Raw genomic sequence first — 24431 nt, forward strand, 5'->3', positions numbered from 1 at the left:
AAGATTCAAGAAGAACCCTCACCATTGTGAGAAAAACCCCTTAAGTTATGTTTCGAACCAGATACCTTAAGATCTCAATCTTTAACTATCACCCAAGTCATTGACATATGATAATTGTTTATTGGATTGATATTTTTTTATTCAATATTAAAAGTAAAAGCTTTATACATAAATGATGCAGTTTGCAGTATTAAAAAACACAAGTGGTACATAACATAACATGTATATATAGTATGAGAATGATTATGTGACAGAGAAGAAACACCCATGTCCTTTCCCACATTTTCAGCAATATTTTACTCCTTCTTTCCAAATCATATTATAAATAAAACCCATTTGTATAATTTGTTTCCTTGAAGCAACATCATATTATTATCAATGGCAGCAGCTCGTTGCTTCTTCTTCTCTTTCTGCGGCTACTCCAATCTCAAATCCAACGACACCCATCCATCTGATCATCATCTGGGTATACATATTACTACATACTCATTCATTTCTCACTTTAACTTTCAATTTTCATTATTTGATGTGTGCACGTAATGTAATGTTTCAGATAACGAATATGATCAGCTAAAGGTGCCAGCTTTTAAGGAGTACAAGTTTGATCAACTTAAGGCTGCAACTGATGGCTTTGCTGTGGAGAATATTGTGTCTGAGCATGGTGAAAAGGCGCCTAATGTTGTGTACAAAGGAAAGCTTCAAGACGATGATCGCTTGATCGCGATCAAACGGTTTAATAAGTCTGCTTGGCCTGATCCTAGACAGTTCTTGGTATTATATTATTTTCACGTGTCTTTTTTTGCATATTTTGTCGGTGAATTTTGAAAATTAGAAACATGTATAGAGGTCCCAAGATTGGATCTGGGGAGATTATTAGCATCATTGTGGGGCCCGTTTTCTGTAATGTTTACGGAATCGGACCTGACAGTCAAACTGAATGTTTAATGAACTGTTCGTGAACTGTGCGACATGAAGACAATAACAACATTGTTTGTTCATTTAATTAAACGGACGTTGCTCGTGAGCATTCGCTTAAGCTCGTTTACGGTTTGTTTATATATATTTATTTAATTTCTATTTTGGGTCCATTACACTGTTTTATTGATTGAAATCGTTCATTCAACTATATTTTCAGTCATGAACCGTTCGGTTATACTCTAAATGAACATGAACATATTCATTTTCTTAACGAACGAACACGTAAACGATATAAGAACTGGATGATAACATATTGTTATTTACAAAAATTTAAAACTATTCTCAAGTGTAAAAATACTCTATTTATTTAGATACATTTCTCACCTTAATTAAGTTAATTAACTTTTTCTTCAAATTTCCTATACAGCATATATATTTCTATTTACTTAATTATATTGCTTTATATTGGTTGTCACTTACAAATGCATCATATATACATAAACCAAAATATATATTCATAACTGTGGTTTTATAGGATGAAGCAAAAGCAGTTGGTCAACTCAGAAGTCAAACCTTAGCCAATTTGTTGGGATGTTGTTATGAAGGAAATGAAAGATTATTAGTAGCAGAATTCATGCCTCATGAAACTTTGTCAAAACATCTGTTTCACTGTAAGTCATTTGCTTATTGATCTTTATTGCAAATATTGATGATGGACTTATAACGTTTGACTTTATTTAGGGGAAAGTCAACCGTTGAAATGGTCAATGCGGTTACGAGTGGCTTTGTGTTTGGCACAGGCACTAGATTATTGCAGTGGCAAAGGGCGGGCTTTGTATCATGATCTTAATGCTTACAGAGTGTTGTTTGATAAGGTAATATACTTTGTTACGGTTCAAAAATGATGAATGAGTAAGTTATTATTATTATTATTATTATTATTATTATTATTATTATTATTATTATTATTGTTATATCTTTTAGGACTGCAACCCAAGGCTCTCGTGTTTTGGTCTAATGAAGAACAGCCGAGATGGAAAAAGTTATAGCACGAACTTAGCTTTTACCCCTCCCGAATATATGAGAACGGGTATGCCTAATGGTTATAAAAAAAGTAAATAGTTTAAAGACATTGTGTCGGTAGAGTTGACTCGTGTTGACTTTGTTATGTTTTGCAGGTCGAGTGATAGCCGAAAGTGTAATATACAGCTTCGGCACCATACTGCTTGATCTTCTTAGCGGAAAGCATATTCCCCCGAGCCACGTAAGCTCATTCGATTTTTGATTCATTTTTTAGGACTATTTGGCAGCATAAAATAATTAAATAGTTAATCAAAGTAAATAAATAATTTTGTGAGCACTTGATGTGTGCAGGCACTTGATTTAATAAAAAGCAAGAATTTTCAGATGCTAACTGATTCATGCTTAGAGGGTCAATTTTCTAACGATGATGGAACCGAATTGGTTAGAATTGCATCGCGATGTTTGCAATACGAACCTCGAGAGAGACCTAATGCCAAATCGGTCGTTGCCGCCCTTACACCACTTCAAAAACAAACAGATGTAAGTCCACTTGTTTTTCTTGGCGTAGTTAGGGGTATTTTGGTCATTTCACACCCACTTAACATAGAGGGTTAACGCCCATCCAAGGCGTGAATCATTGGACTAAACATATAATTTCCTTGAAAAATGTATCAAATTTATAAGATGGGTATACCACGGGAATCAACTGTGTAATTATTTTATTTATTATTTTTTTATAGATAGTAGAGATCGGATTTTATAAATAAAGGAAAAGCATTGTTAGGGGTGTTAAATAGTTCGTGTTCGTGAGATGGTGGGTCCAATATGACACGAACCCAAAAATCATGTTAAAAACGTGAACTCAGAAACGATACACATATTCCGGGCTGACCCGGATACGGTCCATTTGACCCGAAATTTTTTTATTCTTTTATTTTTTTCACATATTATTAATTTATATTTACAGTTTTACATAAAATTGATACAAATTTATATTGAACAATTATATTTTAGTTATAAAATCTTATCTCATTTTTCTTTAGTTCTAAATTTTGGCATATACGCAACGAATTTAACTTATTACATAAAACACGGGTCAACCCGCAAACCCAGAGTTTTAAAACAAACATATGCCATTTTGCTAAACGGGTTCATAGGTTTGACCCAATTCCGTTTATACCAAACCCAAACCCAAACTGAAGAGGTAGGTCCCAGCAGAGCCCAGTTGGTCCCGCAAGACTCACCTTAAACAGGGACGTCTGCGCAGAGACCAACTGGATCCGCAGGACCAACCATGCTCAGAGACGTGACGTCCTTACGCGCAGTACGCAAGCTGTTCCCGCAGGAAATGCCTCCCATGGTGAAGGACTCCGCCTGTTCCCGCAGCCTCGGATACAAGCCATGAGGGAAGGCCACCCGCGCAGCATGGCTACACGCACTAGGTACTTAGCTCTCGATCATTCAGTCACCTGAAGGAATGAGCAAAGCCGGGAGCAATCCCGCACAGAGGCGGGAGGGGGAATACTCCCGCCCAAATAAGCCAGTCTGTATACTGAAGGACCTTTTACTGTACCTGACGAGGTATGGGCGAAAGATCTGATCAGGGATACGACAGCTCACTGATACAGTATGGCGAGCAGCATGCTCCTGTACTGTATCACTATTAAGCCGCTGCCTACTCACCAACTACTGTCATACCACGTGCGTAGCCGGCAGTTGGTGGAAAGGGAATAGTATACAGCAGACCTGGTCACTGTCAACCGCTGCCTACCCACCAACTACCAGCAGGGCACGTGCGTAGGCTACTGTTGATGAACAGGAACACTGTTGCAGCCGGCCATACCTCCTTGGAAACCTACCTTCGGCTATAAATACCCCAAATGGTATGATCATCTAAACATAACATATCTTACTACATTATCATCATATTATACCTGATATCTGCACTAGCAATCTCTTAATATACTTTTATATTTAAAGAGCAATCTAGTCTGATTCTCACGCCGGAGGGTGGTCACAAGGAGGAACCCCCCCCTTCTCAGTGACGAGCTCACGGTGTCTGTTTTGCAGGTTATCAGAAGAACCATCTTCCAAGGGTCTAACCCCTCGTGGGAAACAGCTATCCAACCCCCAGGTTACCAGTAATCTGCCCGGGGTCCGGTTAGTGTTTCTTCATTGGCGCCATCCGTGCATAAAGCTAGAACTTTATTTTTCTCCAGTTTTTTCAAACTTCTACAAAGATGGTTAGAGAAATTCCGGTAACCACAACCCCAGCTACTGGGATGAACACCGGCAACACAGTTTTTACGAACACTACCCCGGCTACCGAAGCCGGGGCAAGTGAAGTAAATTTTACGAACACTACCCCACTTACCAAAGCTGGGGCAAGTGCAGTAAATGATCACCTATTGGGATCCACCGATATCCAGTTTGAGAAACGAAGACTCCCCCGCCAGACTCTCGATGAAGTTAAGGCATGGGCGGAGGCACGACAGAAGGAATTCCAGGCTGAGTTGGACGAACGCTTGCGTTCCGTGCAACAGGCCGACGAATTCGAATACTGGGAGGATGACTCGGAGGAATCCGACTCCGACGCGAACCCTCGCCATAGGGCAAAAGGGAAGCGTAAGGAAACGGAATCCCAACCGAAAAGGCATTTTGGACAAGCCTTCAAACCAAAAAGCACAGGTGGAAGTCCACGAGACTTCTCTAAAACGTTCAGACCAAACGTTGCAAATGCAGGAACGTCCAAATTTGCAAGGGACATTGCTGAAGCAATCGCCCCAAAGAGTGCCAAACAAATGCCCAACATAGGCACATATGACGGTATATCTGATCCAGACGATCATTTGAACAGGTTCATAGCGGGGGCAACCGTCAGTAATTGGACGGAGCCCACGTGGTGTTACATGTTCCAAATGACGCTGGTGGGGGCTGCTAGAGCATGGTTCGATCGTCTACCGGTCAACCACATCTACGACTGGGCAGACTTCCAACAGAAGTTTAGCCAACACTTCAGCCAGCAACGAAAGTATACCGAGGAGCAATGGACAATCCTCAAATGCATACGAGAGGAAGACGAATCTCTGCCAAACTTCATCACTCGCTTCAACTCAAAGAAGCTAAGTTTGGGCAATATCAGCGAAGATCTCGTTCGCGCTGCCTTCATCCAGGGCGCACATGACCCAGAGCTCATCCGCACCCTAACGGGTAAAGATGGCATGCCATCCACATGGGATGGCATCATGACAGCAGCAAAACGCTATGCGGAAACAGAGAAGCAACTGGGTAGTGATCTTCCACAGAGCACAAACCTCTACACCCAGAGGACGAGAGAAGACAACGTCCTCACCGCCCGACTAAATAAAAAACGAAAGCTAGGCATTTGGCAGTCAAGGGTAAACTTTGACACCTCATCCGGCTTGCAACATCGGTTGGACGGAAGGGATAATGTACAGTCGCACCGGAACTCCAGATGGACGCCACTCACCAAAAGCGTCACTGAGATATTCGCCACTGAAGAGCTCCCATGGCCAAAGCCTCCAATAATCCGACATCGTCACGATGCTGATCGGAGCAAATACTGTGACTTTCACAAGACAAAGGGCCACAACACTGAAGAATGCATAGATGTAAAAGATATGGTCGAAGCATTTGTCAGAGATGGGACGCTCGCGCACCTCGTGGCGTAATAAAGGCTGAGCAGGCGAGTGCGTATAGAACCCCAGCTGGGAAAAAAACGAATCAATTCCAGCTTCAAAATCGAGACTACATGCTGCGTAAAGAACGAGATCCCGAACCAGGTGCGTATCGGCTCGATGGCACTCCCATCCCAACATGGAAGGGAGCTCATTTACACAGTCTGCATGTAAATCAATTCCAATTTGTAAAGAAAAGGCCAAGAGCCACTTCTAATGGAAATGATTCTCTTTAAGAACACCGAAGCTGATGATTTTACATTTATACTTTTCTGAACTAATATGCCGGTTTTCACCGCATAATTACGTCGTCATTGCATGGGAAGGCGGTCCTACCCGCACGAACCCAGCAACGTGGCAAACCTTCACGCAGGTCAGTTGAAGGGGAAAAAGTTCAGCACCCAAAAATGAAAGTGCCGGTCTATCCGCATGAATCATAAAAGGAAAATGAACACTAACCTATCGACAACCGCGCGTCGAACGGTTCAAAACAAAATTCCTAAAAAGGATAAGGAAAACCTACACGCAGGTCAGATAAGGGTAAAGTTTTGCCATCCTACTAAGTGCGAGTGACGGTTCTACCCGCACAATCACGAAAGAGGAAGCAAAACTTCACACCTATTATCAACCACGTTCAAAGGATAACTTATCCTCAAAAGGTAAGAAAAACCTACACGCAGGTCAGGTATGGGTAAAGTTCTGCCATCCTACTAAGTGCAAGTGATGGTTCTACCCGCACAATCACGAAAGAGGAAGCAAAACTTCACACCTATTATCAACCACGTTCAAAGGTTAACTTATCCTCAAAAGGTAAGAAAAACCTACACGCAGGTCAGATAAAAGTTAAAAGTTTAGCCATCTTATCAAGTGCAAGTGACGGTTCTACCCGCACAATCACGAAGGAGGAAGCGAAACTTCAACCCACTATCAACCACGTTCAAAGGTTCTTATTCTAAACACTTGGAAAATTGCTAATTTAAACTAAGTATGCAAGTCATAAGTTTATAAAGCAAGGAACCCAAAGAAGGAAATAACAATCTTATACGCAAAAAGATTAATATTTCAAGAATATATTACAAGAATGGCCGGGAAACTACCCGCCTAAAAGAAAAAAAAAAAACTACAAGTCTTAGCAATGGGAAGGGATCTTCAGGATCAAGCTTCAGGGACGCTTCCACTTGGACCCGCTCCGTCAGAAGAACGGGGTGGTTCGAGGAACGCTTTGAGGACAGCTAACCCATCATCAGCAGCAGCTACTTCGTCCACCTTCTCCACCACTGGATGCGGGAAGGCGGCGTATTGGTTCAATACTTGGTCATAAATGGCTTCGGTATCCACATTGAACAAAGGGAAGTTGGAAGGCGGGACGCCTTTCTCAACAAACCCTAGACCAAGCAAGAAGCCGGCCTTTTCCCCATCCTCATGAGAAGCGTTGAGGGCTGCGGTCATAGCATCATCGTAAGAGGTCTCTGAAAAGACCCGACGCACAACCTACAAAGAAAACACAAGTATTAGAACCTTTTCTTACAAAAGAAAAGCGTGAAGATAAAACTAAACATACCTGAGGCAACGCTTCTCGAAGAAGCCATTGGAGGGCAGCTTGAGCTTCGTTATGGGCGCGTTCGGCTTCGCTCTTGTTAAGGTTGGCAAGTAAAACTTCCTTTGCGGCAGCCTCTTCGACGCCCTTAAGCTTCCGCTGGGTCTGGTCAAGCACCCCCCTCTGGTCCAGGATTTCCTGGAGTTTCTTGGCATCTTCCATTGCCAAGGCATCATGAGCGCGTTGGAGAGCCTCTAATTTGCCTTTCAGCTCCTCATTCTCCACACGCAAAGGCTCAGCAACGGCTTCAGCCTTGGCAGCCCTCTCGGTTGCGTTTCGCGCAGTCTCCCTGGCCAGCCGAAGCTGTTCATTCACAGCTTGGGCAGCCTTGGAGCGGGCCTCGAGTCGCGCCTGAACTTCAACCTCGAGGGCCTTGAAGGCCTTCTCCTTGTCGGCGGCAGCTGCCGCCAGCTGTTGGTTCTCCTCCCGAAGAGCACGCGCCTCAGATATGTCCTTGGCGCGAGCTGCTTTCAACTTGTCGTTTTCACGACAAAGCAGCTCGACGCGCGGCTGCATCCGGGCCTGGAGAACCCGAAGCTCATTAGTTAGCCTACCCTCCTGGTAGCTAACCATGGCTTCCCCCAACGCACCCGGAGGAGCAGCGTGGCGAGCCCAGTCCACGCACTCCACAGGTGTGCGAAGGGTTGTTCCTCGGCGTATGTTCCATCGAGGAACATACACTTCATTGGAATCCGACACTGCAAAAGAAACAAAAGCAGTAAGGAAAAGATGACAAAAAACATAAGGGAAAAAGAAAGGAACCATACGCACCTGTAGGGTCAATGACAGGCCGATAGCCGCCAAACCCATCACCTGAACCTAAAGGAAATCCATCCAACAGGTCAGGCAGACGGGAAGGTGGCAAAAATCGACGGGAAGCCCTGCGCGTACCTGATGGTCCGGCCATCGGTGCCGGTGGCGCGGGCATGGCGGCAGCCGCCGTGGTCGCCGTTGTGGTCGCCGCCGTGGTCGCCGCCTTGTAAGCAGCAGCAGTAACCGCCGGCTCTGTGAAGGATGCTGTAAAAATCGCACTCACAGCCGGCGGTGACGTCATCTCTGCCGGAACAGTTGGCTCAAAGGAATGAGCAACTGGACCAGCGGATGCAGGCGCAGGCGCCTGGGTCGACGCCTCAGGAAGGCTGACCGAGCCTACCGTCATTGGCGGGGGGATACTCCCCTGCGCTTCACCCCGGAATGCGTCAACACCCACGCCTGCACAAAGAAGAAAGTGTTAGATAAATTTATAGTGATAAATCTGCAGACATTATGATTGTACTTACGGGTTTTCTTGACCCTGAACGTACGGACGGGCGGGGAGGAACCCGATGGAGCCGGCCTCTTGGTACCGGTCACCGTCGTCTTCGTTGGTTCTCCGGAGGTAACGGTCGTAGCCTCCGGAGTAGTGGTCTCCTCACCACCGGGCTTCCCCGCCACCTCTTCACTATCTGACTCCGAGTCAGAGAGAACCACTGGATCAGCTGTGGAGGCCTTCTCCTTCCCCTTCACGCCGGCAACAGCCTTCTTCTTCCGCACAAGGGGAGGACCATCTGCGGATTCCTCAGAAGAAGACAGGATGTAAGGATTTCCAGCAACGGGTACAGCATTGAGGGGTTCAGGATAGAATATCTCCTTACCTGGCCGCCGGTGGCTCAGGATCTCTTGGCCCGGCGGATAGACCTCCACAAACCTATCCGCCGTTTGCTCCAGGATGGGCAACTCATTGTCGTCCAGAGCACGAGTGCCCACCCGCACGGGACTGTCAGCTTCCCGCGGGAACAGGAGCGACTCCAAATTATTCCCCTCTGAAAGAAAAAGAAACAGTTAGAAAATTAACTAATATCAGCAAGAAAGACAAGACATACCATAAGGAATAGAGTTCAAACCATATTCAAGAAGGATGGGAAACCGGGACGCATCCTTCCATACCCGGCTCATCCCCAGCAGCACCATCCCGGACTCCGCAAACCGGTAAACCGGAGATTGGACCCGGGATATCTTCGCGAACCATTCAGCCTCCTGGTAGCTGGAAGCGTGAAGGCTCGGAAGCGCTTGACCCTTCTTGAACTTCATAGCAATGGGGATGGCGCGGGCAGAGATGTAGAAGAACTCCCGCTTCCACGATCGGAGACTGCGCTCGGTCACGCAGATCTTCAAACCCTTAATACGGGTTGTCAGGGTGTACCACCCCTGGACGCACCTCCAAGTATAAAAGGTCATCAGGCGGTCCACGTAGGGCTCAATACCCAGAATCCGACACACCCACTCGAAGTGCCGGACCTTGGCAATCGCCATCGGATGCACCTCGGTCAGGTGCACACCGTGCCTCTCCAGGACACGGTACATAAACTTTGTCAATGGAAACCTAAGGTTCCCATAAACAAAGAATGCAGCATATACCCCGATCTTGCCACTGGGGGCATCGTACACAGTCTGGTGGGATTCAGGAAACTCAGGCTCGAGAGACTCGAGCATGAACTTCCTGACTATGTACTGGTACTGATCGACAGGTAGAGCACACTGGCACTCGCCAGCAGTACTCCTATCGTCGGCTACAGCTTCAGCATCATGAGAAGACATTGTTGCAGAAAGAAGTGATTTCGGGAAAATGCTTGCCTGAAAAAGGGGAGTATTTGCCGGAAATCACTAAGAAGAAGAAGAGAGGTGAAAGTGTGGATTACAAAGAGGCCTCTCCCCCTTTATATACTAATCGCAATTAATGCGGTGAATTTAATGCGGAGGAGAGAGAAATCGAAGGTGCAATGAAACTATGACACGTGGCAAAAAGCAGGCTGGCAACAGCTGTTGACAGGACGTGTGCCAGTAATTTCGCGGCCACGCGCCCGAAAAATCGGGCCCACGCGCCAGGAAAAGCGTTTGGAATGACCATGTTCTGTCACGTCACCATAACTTCCTGCACGTCCTGACACAGTCAGAAGAAACCGTCGCACGACGTTTCAGAGGTTTGGACTGTTCTTATCTTTTCACCAACTCTTCGAATTTCAAAATTCAAAAAAAATTTGAAAATATTAAAAAGTAAGCGGGAAAATACCCCTTACCCCTTGGCAAACAAGTAACCGTAAGACGGATGCGGGTACAGTGTAAAGGCAAAACCCTTCACATACCTAGCACCCGCAGGGAATTGAAGCCAAATAAACCTTGGCAAACAAGTAACCGTAAGACGGATGCGGGTACAGTATAAAGGCAAAACCCTTCACATACCTAGCACCCGCAGGGAATTGAAGCCAAATAAACCTTGGCAAACAAGTAACCGTAAGACGGATGCGGGTACAGTGTTAAGGCAAAACCCTTCACATACCTAGCACCCGCAGGGAATTGAAGCCAAGTATTCCTCGGCAACCAAGTAACTATAAGACGGGTGCGGGTACAGTGTAAAGGCAAAACCCTTCACATACCTAGCACCCGCAGGGAATTGACGCCAGGAATACCTTGGAAGTAAAGTAACCGTAAGACGAGCGCAGGTACAGTGTTAAGGCAAAACCCTTCACATACCTAGCGCTCCGCTGGGAATTGAAACCAAGAAGGATCTTCTGGGCAATGCTTGCGGAAACGGAAATAACATCCCCGCAGAGCGGGAACGTCGAGAACTACGTTGTTTGAAGCTCCAGGATGGAATTGGTGGTCTTAACATAATTGATCACTATGTTCAAAACTACCAAAACCTCATGGAAAATCCATACAACTGGGACTCAATGCTCCTGACTTGCGAGGAGGTTACAGACCTACCCGCATCATACCCAAAGACCAAGCAGGAAACTCGGGCATTTCTGCAAGTGACAAGGACTTCCGCGGAAAGAATCCCCATGGAAAACCTTACAAAACCCTTTTCAAAACCCTTTGCTCAAGTCCAAAAGTTCACCTCACTTTATTAAACACGCATGAGAAGAACATTGGACTGGGGGGGACTGGGGGACTTGAAGAGGTAGGTCCCAGCAGAGCCCAGTTGGTCCCGCAAGACTCACCTTAAACAGGGACGTCTGCGCAGAGACCAACTGGATCCGCAGGACCAACCATGCTCAGAGACGTGACGTCCTTACGCGCAGTACGCAAGCTGTTCCCGCAGGAAATGCCTCCCATGGTGAAGGACTCCGCCTGTTCCCGCAGCCTCGGATACAAGCCATGAGGGAAGGCCACCCGCGCAGCATGGCTACACGCACTAGGTACTTAGCTCTCGATCATTCAGTGTCACCTGAAGGAATGAGCAAAGCCGGGAGCAATCCCGCACAGAGGCGGGAGGGGGAATACTCCCTCCCAAATAAGCCAGTCTGTATACTGAAGGACCTTTTACTGTACCTGACGAGGTATGGGCGAAAGATCTGATCAGGGATACGACAGCTCACTGATACAGTATGGCGAGCAGCATGCTCCTGTACTGTATCACTATTAAGCCGCTGCCTACTCACCAACTACTGTCATACCACGTGCGTAGCCGGCAGTTGGTGGAAAGGGAATAGTATACAGCAGACCTGGTCACTGTCAACCGCTGCCTACCCACCAACTACCAGCAGGGCACGTGCGTAGGCTACTGTTGATGAACAGGAACACTGTTGCAGCCGGCCATACCTCCTTGGAAACCTACCTTCGGCTATAAATACCCCAAATGGTATGATCATCTAAACATAACATATCTTACTACATTATCATCATATTATACCTGATATCTGCACTAGCAATCTCTTAATATACTTTTATATTTAAAGAGCAATCTAGTCTGATTCTCACGCCGGAGGGTGGTCACAAGGAGGAACCCCCCCCCTTCTCAGTGACGAGCTCACGGTGTCTGTTTTGCAGGTTATCAGAAGAACCATCTTCCAAGGGTCTAACCCCTCGTGGGAAACAGCTATCCAACCCCCAGGTTACCAGTAATCTGCCCGGGGTCCGGTTAGTGTTTCTTCACAAACCCACGGATTTGGTATTAGGTCCGTGTCAATGTGCCATGTCATAAATTCACACCCCTACATTGTATCAAGGCTAGAACAAGAATAAATATTATAGTAAAGACAATCAGAGATAATTATACAAATAATGACCGTTAAAACATTATTAGAATGTGGTATTTTGTTCTTATTTAGTGATGTTTAACAGGTTTCATCACTTGTCTTGATGGGAATTAATAAGGAATCTACACCTGCAACACAAATATCAAACTTGTCACCACTTGGTGACGCGTGTTCGAGATTGGATTTAACGGCCATACATGAGATACTTGAAAAGATTGGATATAATGGCGACGAGGGGGTTACAGATGAGGTATTTTCTCAAAAACAAACATTTTATAGAACTATATGAATAATTTTTCTAGGGTGAACATGAGAACCCATTAGGGAAAACTCATGGGTCCTAGCCACCATGTACTTACGCTGGCCAGGTGGTCTTCAAGGGGTTAAGATTTTTGCGCTAGCCTTATTAGTATTTGTTCAACATGATCTCATATTCCAAAACGAGTCTTGAATAGTTGTTTGTTTGTTTTCTATATTTTTGTAGCTATCATTCCAAATGTATACTAGTCAACTACAAGATACGTTAAACGGTAAGAAGCATGGGGACAACGCTTTTCGAGCCAAGGATTTCACTACCGCTATAGAATGTTACACAAGTGTAAGCGAAAAAAAATACTATATAAGACACTTTTTTTATTTCATTTAACGGGCTGATTCTAGTTATTTTGTATAGTAAGTGTCAAAAGTGTAAATAAAAGTTAAAAGAATGCATAGAACCTCATACTTCATTTTATTTAAAAAATCAGATAATTACTGAAATAATATAATTGTTGTAATCGTATCTCCAGTTCAATGAGAGTGGAACAATGGTGTCACCGACGATGTATGTAAGGCGTTGTTTGAGTTATTTGATGATAAACAAGGCACAAGAAGCATTAGGAGATGCAATGCAAGCGCAAGTGATAAATCCCGATTGGTCGACTGGTCTATATCTTCAAGCAGCTGCTTTATTTAGCCTCGGAATGGACAATGATGCGCGTGAAACGCTTAAAGATGCGGTTTTGTTGGATTCCGAAACCGAAGGAAACCAAACAGGGTAGAGTTTGTGTTTTGCTTTTATGTCCCTAGGAAATGTGCATTCTTTTTCACTTTAAAGCCAAGCTACTGCTGTAACGAAACTAGTGAGTCTAATGTTTGTTCACTAAATTAAATGAGTTAAAACCATCATTTGCAATATTTGATGCTTGTATGAATTGCAGCATATTTTCTTCAAATGATTAAAATATAAACAGCTAAAAATAAACGGACTAAGTTCGTTACTGACAACATAACCGGACATTATTTAGCAAGAATTACATAAAAGTGCTTCTGCCCCTATATATAGAAGTGTTCTAACATGGAATCAATTCTAAGATAAAACCACATAAACATTTGTATGCTGTTGTTATAACTTTAGCAAAAGAGGAGATTGTATGGACCAAGATTAAAACAACAAATACAAGTAATTAAAAGGTTAGTTAAAATTACCAGGTATATATTATATGTGCTCAATATTTGACAAATAAATGTATGGTATTATACTTTAAAAGCGATCCAGAAGCTAACTGAAATCTTTGAAGGGGTCTTCACTCTTAAAGAATAAAATGAAGACTTAGTCACACTCGATTATTTACCAACTCAAGTCAATTTTGTACCAGTAAACAAAAACCCGTGATTTGGTATTTGGTAGTTTATGATTTTATTATATTATAGGCCTAGTCTAAAGTAAACAAATTGTTTTTCAAAAAACATACTGCTTGCATCACATCTATTTGTTTGGGGTGTTAACTTTCAACACAACACAAATTTAGTGTTAAAGAATTATCATATATAAAGTGTCAGTGTTACGAATGATTTGTTAAACCTGCTTTGTATTCCACCAACATACGTTTACAACTTGATCTCTACCCACCAAACCATTTACTACTTTTAGATAAAGCGGTTAGACATGCAATCAAGTTGCACGGTTTTAAGTGTGTGCGGGTTAAAATTAGTGTATTTGACATGAACTGTATCGGAACGTGTTCAGGTTTAACCGACACAATTAAAACCAAACTTAATATAATATAATCCTTGGATACAAAAAGGAAGCAATAACTTTAGCACCAAAATATTCCCAAAATTTGTTTCGGGTACAAAATCATTTATGAATTATAAATACTAAAATCTGCAAAAACAATTAGGATAAGATGTGGTCCAACTTTACTTGAATAACGAAAGCAACGGTTCACATTGGTGGCCTGCCAGAACCAAGCAACTGCCCAACGAGATTTGTCACCTGAAAACGATTTCACAGAAAAACACAATTTAACACATAACAAAATACAGAAAAACAGCTATATCTTATATCCTAACAGTTCAATAGTTTATTCACTCTCTTCTAGACTATTAATCAAATAATAAAAATAGAAGAACTATAACTTTTATATTCTGATATGACTGTATTGCACATACAGAGTTAAAACTATATTATCTTGTGATCCTTTGTTTTCTATATTATTACAAAGTTAAAGACTATATTATCTTGTTAACAGCATGTTAGTAATTGTAATCATTATTTAAAACAGGTATACAGTAAACAAGACATTTTGCATGCCAAGATATTAAATATTAGAAAATGTACCTGCCAATATTTTGAGACACAGCGATCAATGCAACTGGTTTCACCCATGTTTAACTCGGACTCTTTGTACCTAAAGCAGAAAGGTTGTTTAAAATAAAACGTTGAAAACGGTTACTGTCTATGGAGTATAGTCATTGTTAAGAGACAATACCTTTTCTCAACACACTTAGCAAAACATGTCTGGGTAAGCCTGCATCAAAAATCACATATGTAACATGTTAAATAGAAACTTCCATAAGCATAAAGGCTTCTTGACATGACCCTTGAAAGATGCAAAAAGTTATATGTGGCAAATAACAAGTGAAAACAATCTTGGTCATTAATATCAAACTGAGCAAGAATTCTAAGCTTTTTATTAGCATTATACTAATATCCAATCTATAAAGAAACCACAAGAAGCTTGATATGATTGGGTTAAACCAAGTTTTCATAACTAATTAGTCCGTCTTTTAGAAGTTAAAACTTATTCGAATGTAAACAATTTCAAAGGTACAAAAGGATGGCGAATTATCATTTACACACAAAACACAAGTAGTTTTTCAAGCAAGCATGTTTCAACTTTCAACAACTAAAACAATTCCAAGATAAAAAGAACACTTTACATCTAATAAACAAACTCTAATATTCAAACAAAGTTATGTTTTCTTAATATAAGATATGTTAAAAACACTATAGTGTTCTTGTATCAGTCAATGACATCATGCGTTAATTAATAGATGGTGAAATGTATCACAAAAATGGCATATAAAATTCATACTAAAACATATGAAAAGTTGTCCAGTATTTCAAGGAGCTTACTTGTTAAACAATTCGACCCTGTACTCCATCTCCTTCTCTGCCATTCCAAAGATCTACAAACAAACAAACCATATTTAAACATTAAAGCAATCAGCATCAAACAATCCTTCATTTTCAGATACAATAATATCATGATTGCAAAAATTCCGTGTAGGCGCCGATTAAAAGTTAATTGGCCAAAACTGAAAACTTTAAATATAAAATTTGGTATATATGAACAATTATATATAAATTCCAATCCAATTACAATTAGCATCGCCGGACTAGCGCCTAGAGAGTTCTAAAACACTGAATAATATCATCAGTCAGTCTATAACTCCATGATTATTATTATCCCTAACCCTAATCTAGTTTTAATCAAACTGCAATCGTACACATTTTCACAAAATCTAAACCAGTCGAAGCTCAATTTGTAAACAAACAATAATAACATTACCTGTTCTTTGTCTACTGCAGTCGGTGTATTGGTATTGGCGGCCATTGTAGAATACGCAGAACAATTGACGGTAACCTGCAAACAGATTATGAAGATGAATGAAAACAACTATATATAATATAATAAAAATGATATTTGACTTCGTAATCTTGTACCTGTAACTGTAAATGTAATGTAACAGAGGCGATTCGCAAAGATCTGTGATTTTAGGGTTTTAGCAACGAAAAAGAGGGGTTTTCTGCTTTGATTACTATTTTTCTGTTTGGACCGCAATGATTTTAATTTTAACAGTTTCGTCTCTCATTTTTCTAGTCTTTTACAGGTTTGGCAATTACTATGTAGTAATTGTTAGCTCGGGCTCGAAGCTAAACGAACTAGCTTGGTTGAGATATAGATTATCTTGTATTTTGAGCTTGATCTCGGCTTATATTAAAAACCAACATTTGTGTTACTTTGCATTTCACTATTGATCAATTTGTGGTACTTCTTGGTGACACGTGTTCGTATGAGTAATGTTAAAATTCCACATGTTTGTTAAAATTAATATTTAACATTTAAGTAAAAAGTTAACATTATTACACAGATTAATTGGTTATAAATTATATTATATTTGAGGTTATTTGAATTTAATTATGTTATTGTTTATAAAGATTAATTGAATTGAATGACTGAGCTTTACAATGATTCGATACTTGGGATTGTTCACAAACAAAGCCAGCTTGGCAACGACCTGAATATGAGTTGATGTTTTTGAACTTTTTTTAATGAACAGGACTCACAACTCCATTAGTAATACCATTCTCATAAAGAAATAATTTGTAATGTCTTCGTAATTTGCGATCTATATAATTTCAATGAAACAAATTTCTCTTTACTTCCCGTATGTTTGAACCAAGAGTCTTTGGATATTTAAGAGATTTTGTCTCTGTCACTGGACTATAGTAATGGTTCTATATATTAATACATATATTTCTATCATCACGTACCCAAAATTTAAATAGTGATACCTCTATATGATTTAATATACAATAACCTATATGTAACCACATAGAAAAATATGCATACAACCTACAAGAGTGGCAAGAATACATTTAGGTATATAAGTCTGCGAGAAGAGTTTACCAGGGGAGAAATGGCAAGAGTGCTTCTATCCAAGAATATTTGGTTTCAAAAAATTTTTAACCACTACAAACTTAACTACTATCAAACTCTTTTTAACAACTTCAAGAACTCATTTAAATTCACAAAAAATCTAAATCATAACTTGGACCGCCATCAAAATATGGCACACGAATTCTTCATTCTAGCCCTACTTTTGCTTTTAGTCAACAGCGATTCTGTTATTGGTGTTGAACCAAGTTCCGATGACTACGATTATGATTACGACCATGACTATAATAAAATACTCGAATGGTTGTCTCCATGGGAAGTCCAAGATTTGCCCCAGGAACCACGTCCCAATTTTTATAGAGATCTTAGAAGTTGTTTGAAGACGTTAACACAGCGGTGCAACACTCGTTTGTACAACTATGTGGTGTTGAGGCAAGAGATTCATAGACCATGTTGCAAAAAGGTGTACGAGATGGAGATCGGATGTCTCGAGTCACTGGCGTGGCTGTTGACTCGGGCCAATTATGAGTATCGGGCGAGACAAGTTGATGAACTGTTTAAGGAGGTCTTGAATGTGTGTAATGGTTTCGAATAATGATTCTCGGGTGTAGAATATTCTTTTAATGAATTCGTGACTTGTTGGAAGTTTTAGAAACTAGCCTTGTAATCATATATATCACCACTAATACAAAAACTATGTTAAGCATGTAAAAAAAATACCATAAACAGACATTAGGAGTGAAGTTTGGTTAATTCAGTTACATCACACTTCAAACCCAAAACCAAACCGAAATTTTCGGTTAATTGGAGCCAAACCATCTCTTAAATGTTCGCTTCCGTTAAGTCGGTTAATTGAGCTATATGCTCACCGCTATCATGAGTTACTCGAGTTTGGCTCGCTAAAAGCACTAGTTTAAATTGAAGTCCATTTAATAAATGGGCTATAGTTTTACATACCGAGCTTGATTAGGCTCATCCGCCTAAATGAGCACATTATGATTTCTATACAAGTATAATAAACTTTATTTAATATAAAAATACATTATATAATAAATAGTATTATATATAATTTTAATCTCAAATATATTAAAATAATTATACACACATAAAAGTATATTATTAACAAATAATAAAAAAAACCAAGCTCAAGCTTATGATATAAAGCACGAAACAAGCTATGAGGGTGTTTGGGATTGCTTCTTTAAAATGCTTATTGTTAAGTTAAACAAGCAAAGCTCCAACTTACGCAAGTATGGCTCTGCTTGTTTATTCCCCGACACTAATCCACGGGACCACATCAAAACTTGAACGTGCTTAAACAAAGAGCAAAATACCAAGTGTAAAATTGATCCATCAAGATCATAATTAGTTCTAATCCATGTCAAACACTAGCATTCTTGAAAATGGTAAATAAAAATTTCCAACCAATAAAAAAGATTTAAAAAAACACCTTCAAGATCATCATGCGACTTGAACTTCGGGTTCAGATTGCGGTTGAGGTGTTGTTTGTTCGGTTTTGCTTGAGTTAGGAATGTACTTCCAACAACGCTTGTGAACACCACTAATTTTCTTTGGAGCATCAGCAGCGGGTATACCTACACAATCATCATCAACATAGACAAACCTTAAATGAGTTTTAAGACTATAACTATACATATACTGAATCTAATGACTAATATACAGAACCAACAAGTTAAATAGCAAGTTAAACCCCTAAAAAGCCACACAAACAATTTAATTACATACAATAACAGTATATCAAACAGGCAATTTATTTGAAAACTTGTAAGATAGCAGATGCAAATGCAATAAAGGTAACAGTTGCTTAAAAGAGTAATCATAACTCACCATCTTAGTGAACAATTCCCCATGCTTTCCCATGTTTACCATCCTGAAAATCAAACCAGTTAATATTCACATTCACCTTTCAACCTCAAAATTGAAACCATGTAAAAATCGATTAACATCTGATTTTTGCAATGTAATCAACATCATTTCTAAAGAATTAGAAGTGTAATTTGCTTTGAACTTGTGACCAAGTAAGTTTGTTATTTGGAAGTAACTAGCTGCTCAAGAAGTACTAGGGGTGCAAACGAGAGCCAAGCCTGAGCGGTGGCTCATTTTGACTTACAAGAGCTCGAACTCGGCTCGTTCCGACTTCTGAGCACTTTTTCCAAAGGTCAAGCTCAGCTCGTGAGTCATTATCCACTCGAGCTCGGCTCGTTTATTATTTATTACGGAGTAATTGATTTATAAACATTTTCAACTACTTTTATATATTTTGAGAAAAAACAAACGACTGTGCAGTATCTTAAACAGGCCAAAGCTCAGCTACGTGGTGTGAAACTAATACATACTAATCCAAAATAGTTAAAACTTAGATCGAGCTCGATAACTAAAAGAGTTTTATTTGATGCCCGGGCTAAACAATTTGAGGCTCGGGCTCGATAATTCGTTTAACATTTGATTTTGCAACGTAATTAATATCATTTCTACACAATCAGAACCCTAATTCATTAATTAGAAGTAACCAACACCTCAAAAACCCTAAATTAAAACACGCACAATACAATACATGATTATTAAAATAAGAAAAAGAGACCTTGTAGAGATTAACCTTGGTGATCTGATAGGCAACGCCAGACCAGTGAGTTTTGGCCATATGATAACCGATGCCCCAATTAGGAAGAAACTGAGCCACCTCGAACAAGTTCTTCTTCTTCTTTCGCTTACATTTCGATACTGTTGAGCTAGCGTTTGAAGAAGAAGATGTGCTTAACGTTCGTCTGATTAATAAGTTTGAGTTTGAAGATATGAACTGCTTCCATGAAGCTACTGATCTCGTCGCCATTTTCCTTATGTGTGTCGGCCGGCGAGTTTGCGATGAATGTAATGTAACTTTACATGTTCAATATGGCCCCTTATAGTTTGTACACAATTACATACTTTTATCATTTTTTTTTGTTGATTTCTACGTTATAAGTACATCTACGACATGAATGTTACGGGTGTATGTGCCATATACTCTAATACACGTTTACGAGTTGACATGGGGAATGAGGCAGGCAACGTGGTTTTACAGGTGAAAAGTTTGTTACCGCGAAGCAAAGAGATTTTTTTTGTGTGTAAAGTGGCTCTAATGATTGCTAATGTGTTTATCGATACAAGTAACAATGTAAGTTTATAATATTAAGGTCGTTATTATAAGCTGTTATAAAAAAGTTTGGTCGAATTTAGATGAAAGTAAGTTTAAAAAAAGCAGTAACGAGTAAGCAAAATGCTTTTGGAATGAGAAATATAACCTAAAAATATCAATTCTTCATAGAGCATATACAATCAAAATTAATATATCAATTGATTATGCAAACAAATAAGGTTGGTTCCTACCTACCTTAAATACTAATTATTAGACTATGTGTAGTGATTTAATTAAAAGAGGAAAACAAAACTGTTACGTCACTGCCACATAGGCATATCAGGCTCTTACTAACTATTTCATTAAAAACATGTATTGGTTTAACTAACATTACAATTGTTATTTAACCTTTTTTAATATATATAAATGTAAGAGGCTGAAATTGATTGGTTGAAAAAAAATTGTGGCCCTACACTCCAACCTCCTCTGTCTGTTAACACAAAGGGACTCTTTCCATATACACCAACACTGAATCTTCAAGATGGCCTCTTCTTGCTTCCATCACCTGTGATGAAATTATAGTGGTTCAAAATGTCTCGACTCTCAAAACAAAGAAAAACAAAAATGAAAATAATTTTTACATTTTTACATTCCCATAAGATAAAGTGATACTTAGCAATTTCCTCAACATACCCACACAACATACATTACCAGGAAGCAATAGACATTATGTTCCTTCAATGCAGCTCTTCTAAAGTCGATATTATTTCCTGCTCCGCTCTCAAATTAATCTTTAACAAAGAGTATATGATAAATCTATTCACAAGAAAACTCTTCCTCTCTAAAATCACCCATTTTCAGTTTCTCTTTATTTCTTGATTGTATACTATTTACATTATGATGCATTTTCTTGTAATTTTTTCTACCAGTCTAATTAAAAATGGTTCTTATTATTCTGTTTAGTTTTTTGTTTAGTTTGGTTTAAAATCATAACTCACCATCAAGTTTGTTTTGGTTTAAACAAAATTCAAATTTAGTTTTTAGTTTGGTTTAAAACCCACCTGAAATTAGTTCAGTTTTATTTTCATTTTGTCATGAAAAACTTCAAACTGAATAAACCAAAAGCCAATCTATTCCTGCTAAAGGCCAAAAACAAATAAAAAACAAACAGGCATCATATCAAAATCAACATTATAATCCATAAAAACAGCAAACTACATAACCATATTGTCTCAAGATCAATAACAGGTCTAAACTGAAAATACAACTTCAAATTCAAAATAACGATTCCAAACAGATAACCCTGATAGATTCAATGGCAGTCGAGATTACAACCATAATAACCACAACCACAACACATCAAGCGAAACAACTCATCACTCCTCATACTCCCCTTCTTCATCCTCGTACTCACCTTCCTCATCAGCAGTTGCATCCTGATACTGCTGATACTCAGACACCAAATCATTCATATTGCTCTCCGCCTCAGTGAACTCCATCTCGTCCATACCCTCACCAGTATACCAATGCAAAAAGGCCTTCCTCCTAAACATAGCAGTAAACTGCTCACTGACACGTCTAAACATCTCCTGAATCGATGTCGAGTTCCCAATAAACGTTGAAGCCATTTTCAAACCTGTGGGTGGGATATCACAAACAGTTGATTTCACATTGTTTGGGATCCACTCAACAAAGTATGAGGAATTCTTGTTTTGGACATTCAGCATTTGCTCATCGACTTCTTTGGTGCTCATCTTGCCACGATAGATGGCTGATGCAGTTAGGTAACGTCCGTGGCGTGGGTCAGCAGCACACATCATGTTCTTGGCATCCCACATTTGTTGAGTGAGCTCAGGGACAGTTAGAGCACGGTATTGCTGGGAACCACGAGAGGTGAGAGGGGCAAAACCGACCATGAAGAAGTGAAGCCGTGGGAATGGGATGAGATTGACTGCTAACTTTCTTAGGTCAGAATTGAGCTGACCAGGAAACCTTAAACAGCAGGTGACACCAGACATGGTAGCAGAGATCAAATGGTTAAGATCACCGACTGCGTATAAACAAATTCAAACTAATTAGAATAAAAAAACCAATAACATGAAACATGTATTGAAATGGAAATGAACAGTTGTGAGAGCTTACAGCTTGGAGTAGTGAGTTTGAGAGTTCTGAAGCAAATGTCATACAACGCTTCGTTGTCAAGAACCATACACTCATCAGCATTCTCAACAAGCTGGTGGACAGACAATGTGGCATTGTAGGGCTCGACAACAGTGTCGGACACCTTTGGTGATGGGAACACAGAGAAGGTCATCATCATTCTGTCTGGATATTCTTCTCGGATCTTCGAGATCAAAAGCGTTCCCATACCAGATCCCGTACCACCACCAAGAGAATGGCACACCTGAAAACCTGCAAAATTAACATCCGAATTTAGAAATCTTCAAATAAACAGATAAAATAGATATAGATTTACTACCACAACATTTGAAAACACATTCAAACAATGATGAATATATATATACACACACACAAGCTTCACATCCTGATGCAGTAATCCTAAATAACTACAAACAGATGTTAATCTATCAATACATTTAACAGCTTGCAAACAGAATGCAGATCTAGCATTTCAACACCATCAAAACATTTCAAACAAATTCAAACAATAATAAATATACAAACAACTTAACAATTTTCAGATCTACAATTGATATTCAAAAGTACACAGTTTGCAGATCTACACTCAATACTATAGATCTAGCTTTCAACCAAGTCAAACTTACACAGCTTCACATCTATTAACTGTATAACATATTCATACAGTGAATAATATACAAATAACATTCTACTTCACTTAAGTTCTAGCAAAAATCAATAAACAATTAACAGATCTACAACTATCATACACTCTAGAGTCAATAATTAATATGCAAATCATATAAAACACAGATCTATTATTCTAATCAAACAAATCAACTCACACAAACACCAGATCTACAACTTCAAACACTTATTAACATATATACCTTGCAAGCAGTCACAGTTTTCAGCTTCCTTCCTCACCACATCAAGCACCGAGTCAATCAACTCAGCTCCTTCAGTATAATGCCCCTTGGCCCAATTGTTACCGGCACCAGACTGTCCAAACACGAAGTTATCAGGCCTGAAGATCTGTCCGTACGCGCCAGATCTGATACTGTCCATGGTACCAGGCTCCAGATCCATCAATACGGCGCGTGGAACAAACCTCCCGCCACTCGCCTCGTTGTAGTACACATTGATTCGCTCGAGCTGAAGCTCTGAGTCGCCGGTGTACTTTCCGGTGACGTCGATACCGTGCTCAGCACACACCACTTCCCAGAACTTTGCTCCGATCTGGTTACCGCATTGGCCGCCTTGAACATGAAGGATTTCTCTCATTTTTAATTAAGTTTTGAAGAAACTGAGAGAAATGATAATTAGAATTAAGGTTTCAGAGTGGTGAGTGATGAAGTAATTAGTGATATAGGATATATGTGTGTGTATATATATATATACAGTCTAATTACTGAGTGCGAATATTTGTGGTGATTTTGATGCGTGATGTACAAGTGGTGGTTATTATGGTGGTGTGGGATTGGTGTTTTGTGATCTGGAAATGGGTGTGTGGGGTCAAAGGTCACATGGCTCCAGAAAATTTTGTTTTGATTTTTGAATTTTGAAATTGGGGGTAAGTGAAAAATGGACGGGTGGGATTTGATTCACGTTGGGGAGATCTGACGGATGTGGGAATATAAAGAATAGTTTGTTTGTGAAGGTTTGTGATGTCCAGTGGGTGCGATGCAGGGGAGTATTGTCACGTGAGTCGTTTTCGGTACGGCTATAAAGTAAAGAGAGGTTGGATCATTAAATTCTTTTTCTTAACGATGGTTAAATATGTAAAATTAATTTTTTTAAGGATTATAATATTTTAAAACTTTTTACATGACTAATTCATCACCTTTTTGAAAAAATTGTCGGTTTGGTTCTAGTTTGTTTATAGTGGATAGCACTATAGAAGTTATAATATGAAACAAAATCAAATATATTTTATTTTTATCATGAAAATAGTGA

The 24431-nt window shown here is 40.0% G+C and overlaps 3 protein-coding genes and 1 long non-coding RNA gene across 5 annotated transcripts; 1 reads left to right on the top strand and 3 right to left on the bottom strand.

Annotated features, from left to right (window-relative positions):
• The first annotated feature begins 363 nt into the window (after positions 1-363).
• On the top strand, positions 364-13294 carry LOC143556110 (serine/threonine-protein kinase BSK5-like). Its single transcript, XM_077045530.1, has 10 exons — positions 364-466; positions 554-771; positions 1454-1589; positions 1660-1793; positions 1903-2008; positions 2097-2182; positions 2293-2481; positions 12340-12504; positions 12739-12852; positions 13043-13294. Exons 1-10 carry the CDS (start codon positions 379-381, stop codon positions 13292-13294), a joined length of 1488 nt encoding a protein of 495 aa, XP_076901645.1. The 5' UTR covers positions 364-378.
• Positions 13295-14150: 856 nt separating this feature from the next.
• Positions 14151-16635, bottom strand: LOC143553620 (mitochondrial import inner membrane translocase subunit TIM10-like). Of its 2 annotated transcripts, none has more exons than XM_077043576.1 (6): positions 16252-16617; positions 16091-16165; positions 15655-15707; positions 15008-15046; positions 14857-14926; positions 14151-14511 (listed from the first exon to the last, which is right to left on the bottom strand). In XM_077043576.1, the coding sequence occupies exons 2-6, from the start codon at positions 16133-16135 to the stop codon at positions 14461-14463; spliced, it is 258 nt and encodes an 85-aa protein (XP_076899691.1). In that variant the 5' UTR covers positions 16136-16165; positions 16252-16617; the 3' UTR covers positions 14151-14460. The 2 variants fall into 2 exon arrangements, with proteins under 2 accessions (XP_076899691.1, XP_076899686.1); XM_077043571.1 differs by lacking the exon at positions 14151-14511 and adding an exon at positions 14578-14715 and having other exon boundaries at positions 14766-14926; positions 16252-16635.
• Positions 16636-18538: 1903 nt separating this feature from the next.
• Positions 18539-19988, bottom strand: LOC143553635 (uncharacterized). The gene is made up of 3 exons (XR_013138865.1): positions 19803-19988; positions 19049-19091; positions 18539-18795 (listed from the first exon to the last, which is right to left on the bottom strand). It is a non-coding gene; the product is annotated as an uncharacterized LOC143553635 (long non-coding RNA).
• A 1525-nt stretch (positions 19989-21513) lies between these two features.
• Positions 21514-23816, bottom strand: LOC143555219 (tubulin beta-2 chain-like). The gene is made up of 3 exons (XM_077044809.1): positions 23366-23816; positions 22479-22748; positions 21514-22386 (listed from the first exon to the last, which is right to left on the bottom strand). Exons 1-3 carry the CDS (start codon positions 23757-23759, stop codon positions 21713-21715), a joined length of 1338 nt encoding a protein of 445 aa, XP_076900924.1. The 5' UTR covers positions 23760-23816; the 3' UTR covers positions 21514-21712.
• Positions 23817-24431: the final 615 nt, after the last annotated feature.

The sequence above is a fragment of the Bidens hawaiensis genome, unplaced genomic scaffold (assembly GCF_021521415.1).
Source record: "Bidens hawaiensis isolate Kalapana, Puna unplaced genomic scaffold, B.hawaiensis_p1.1 tig00001032_1, whole genome shotgun sequence".
Taxonomy (NCBI): Eukaryota; Viridiplantae; Streptophyta; class Magnoliopsida; order Asterales; family Asteraceae; genus Bidens; species Bidens hawaiensis.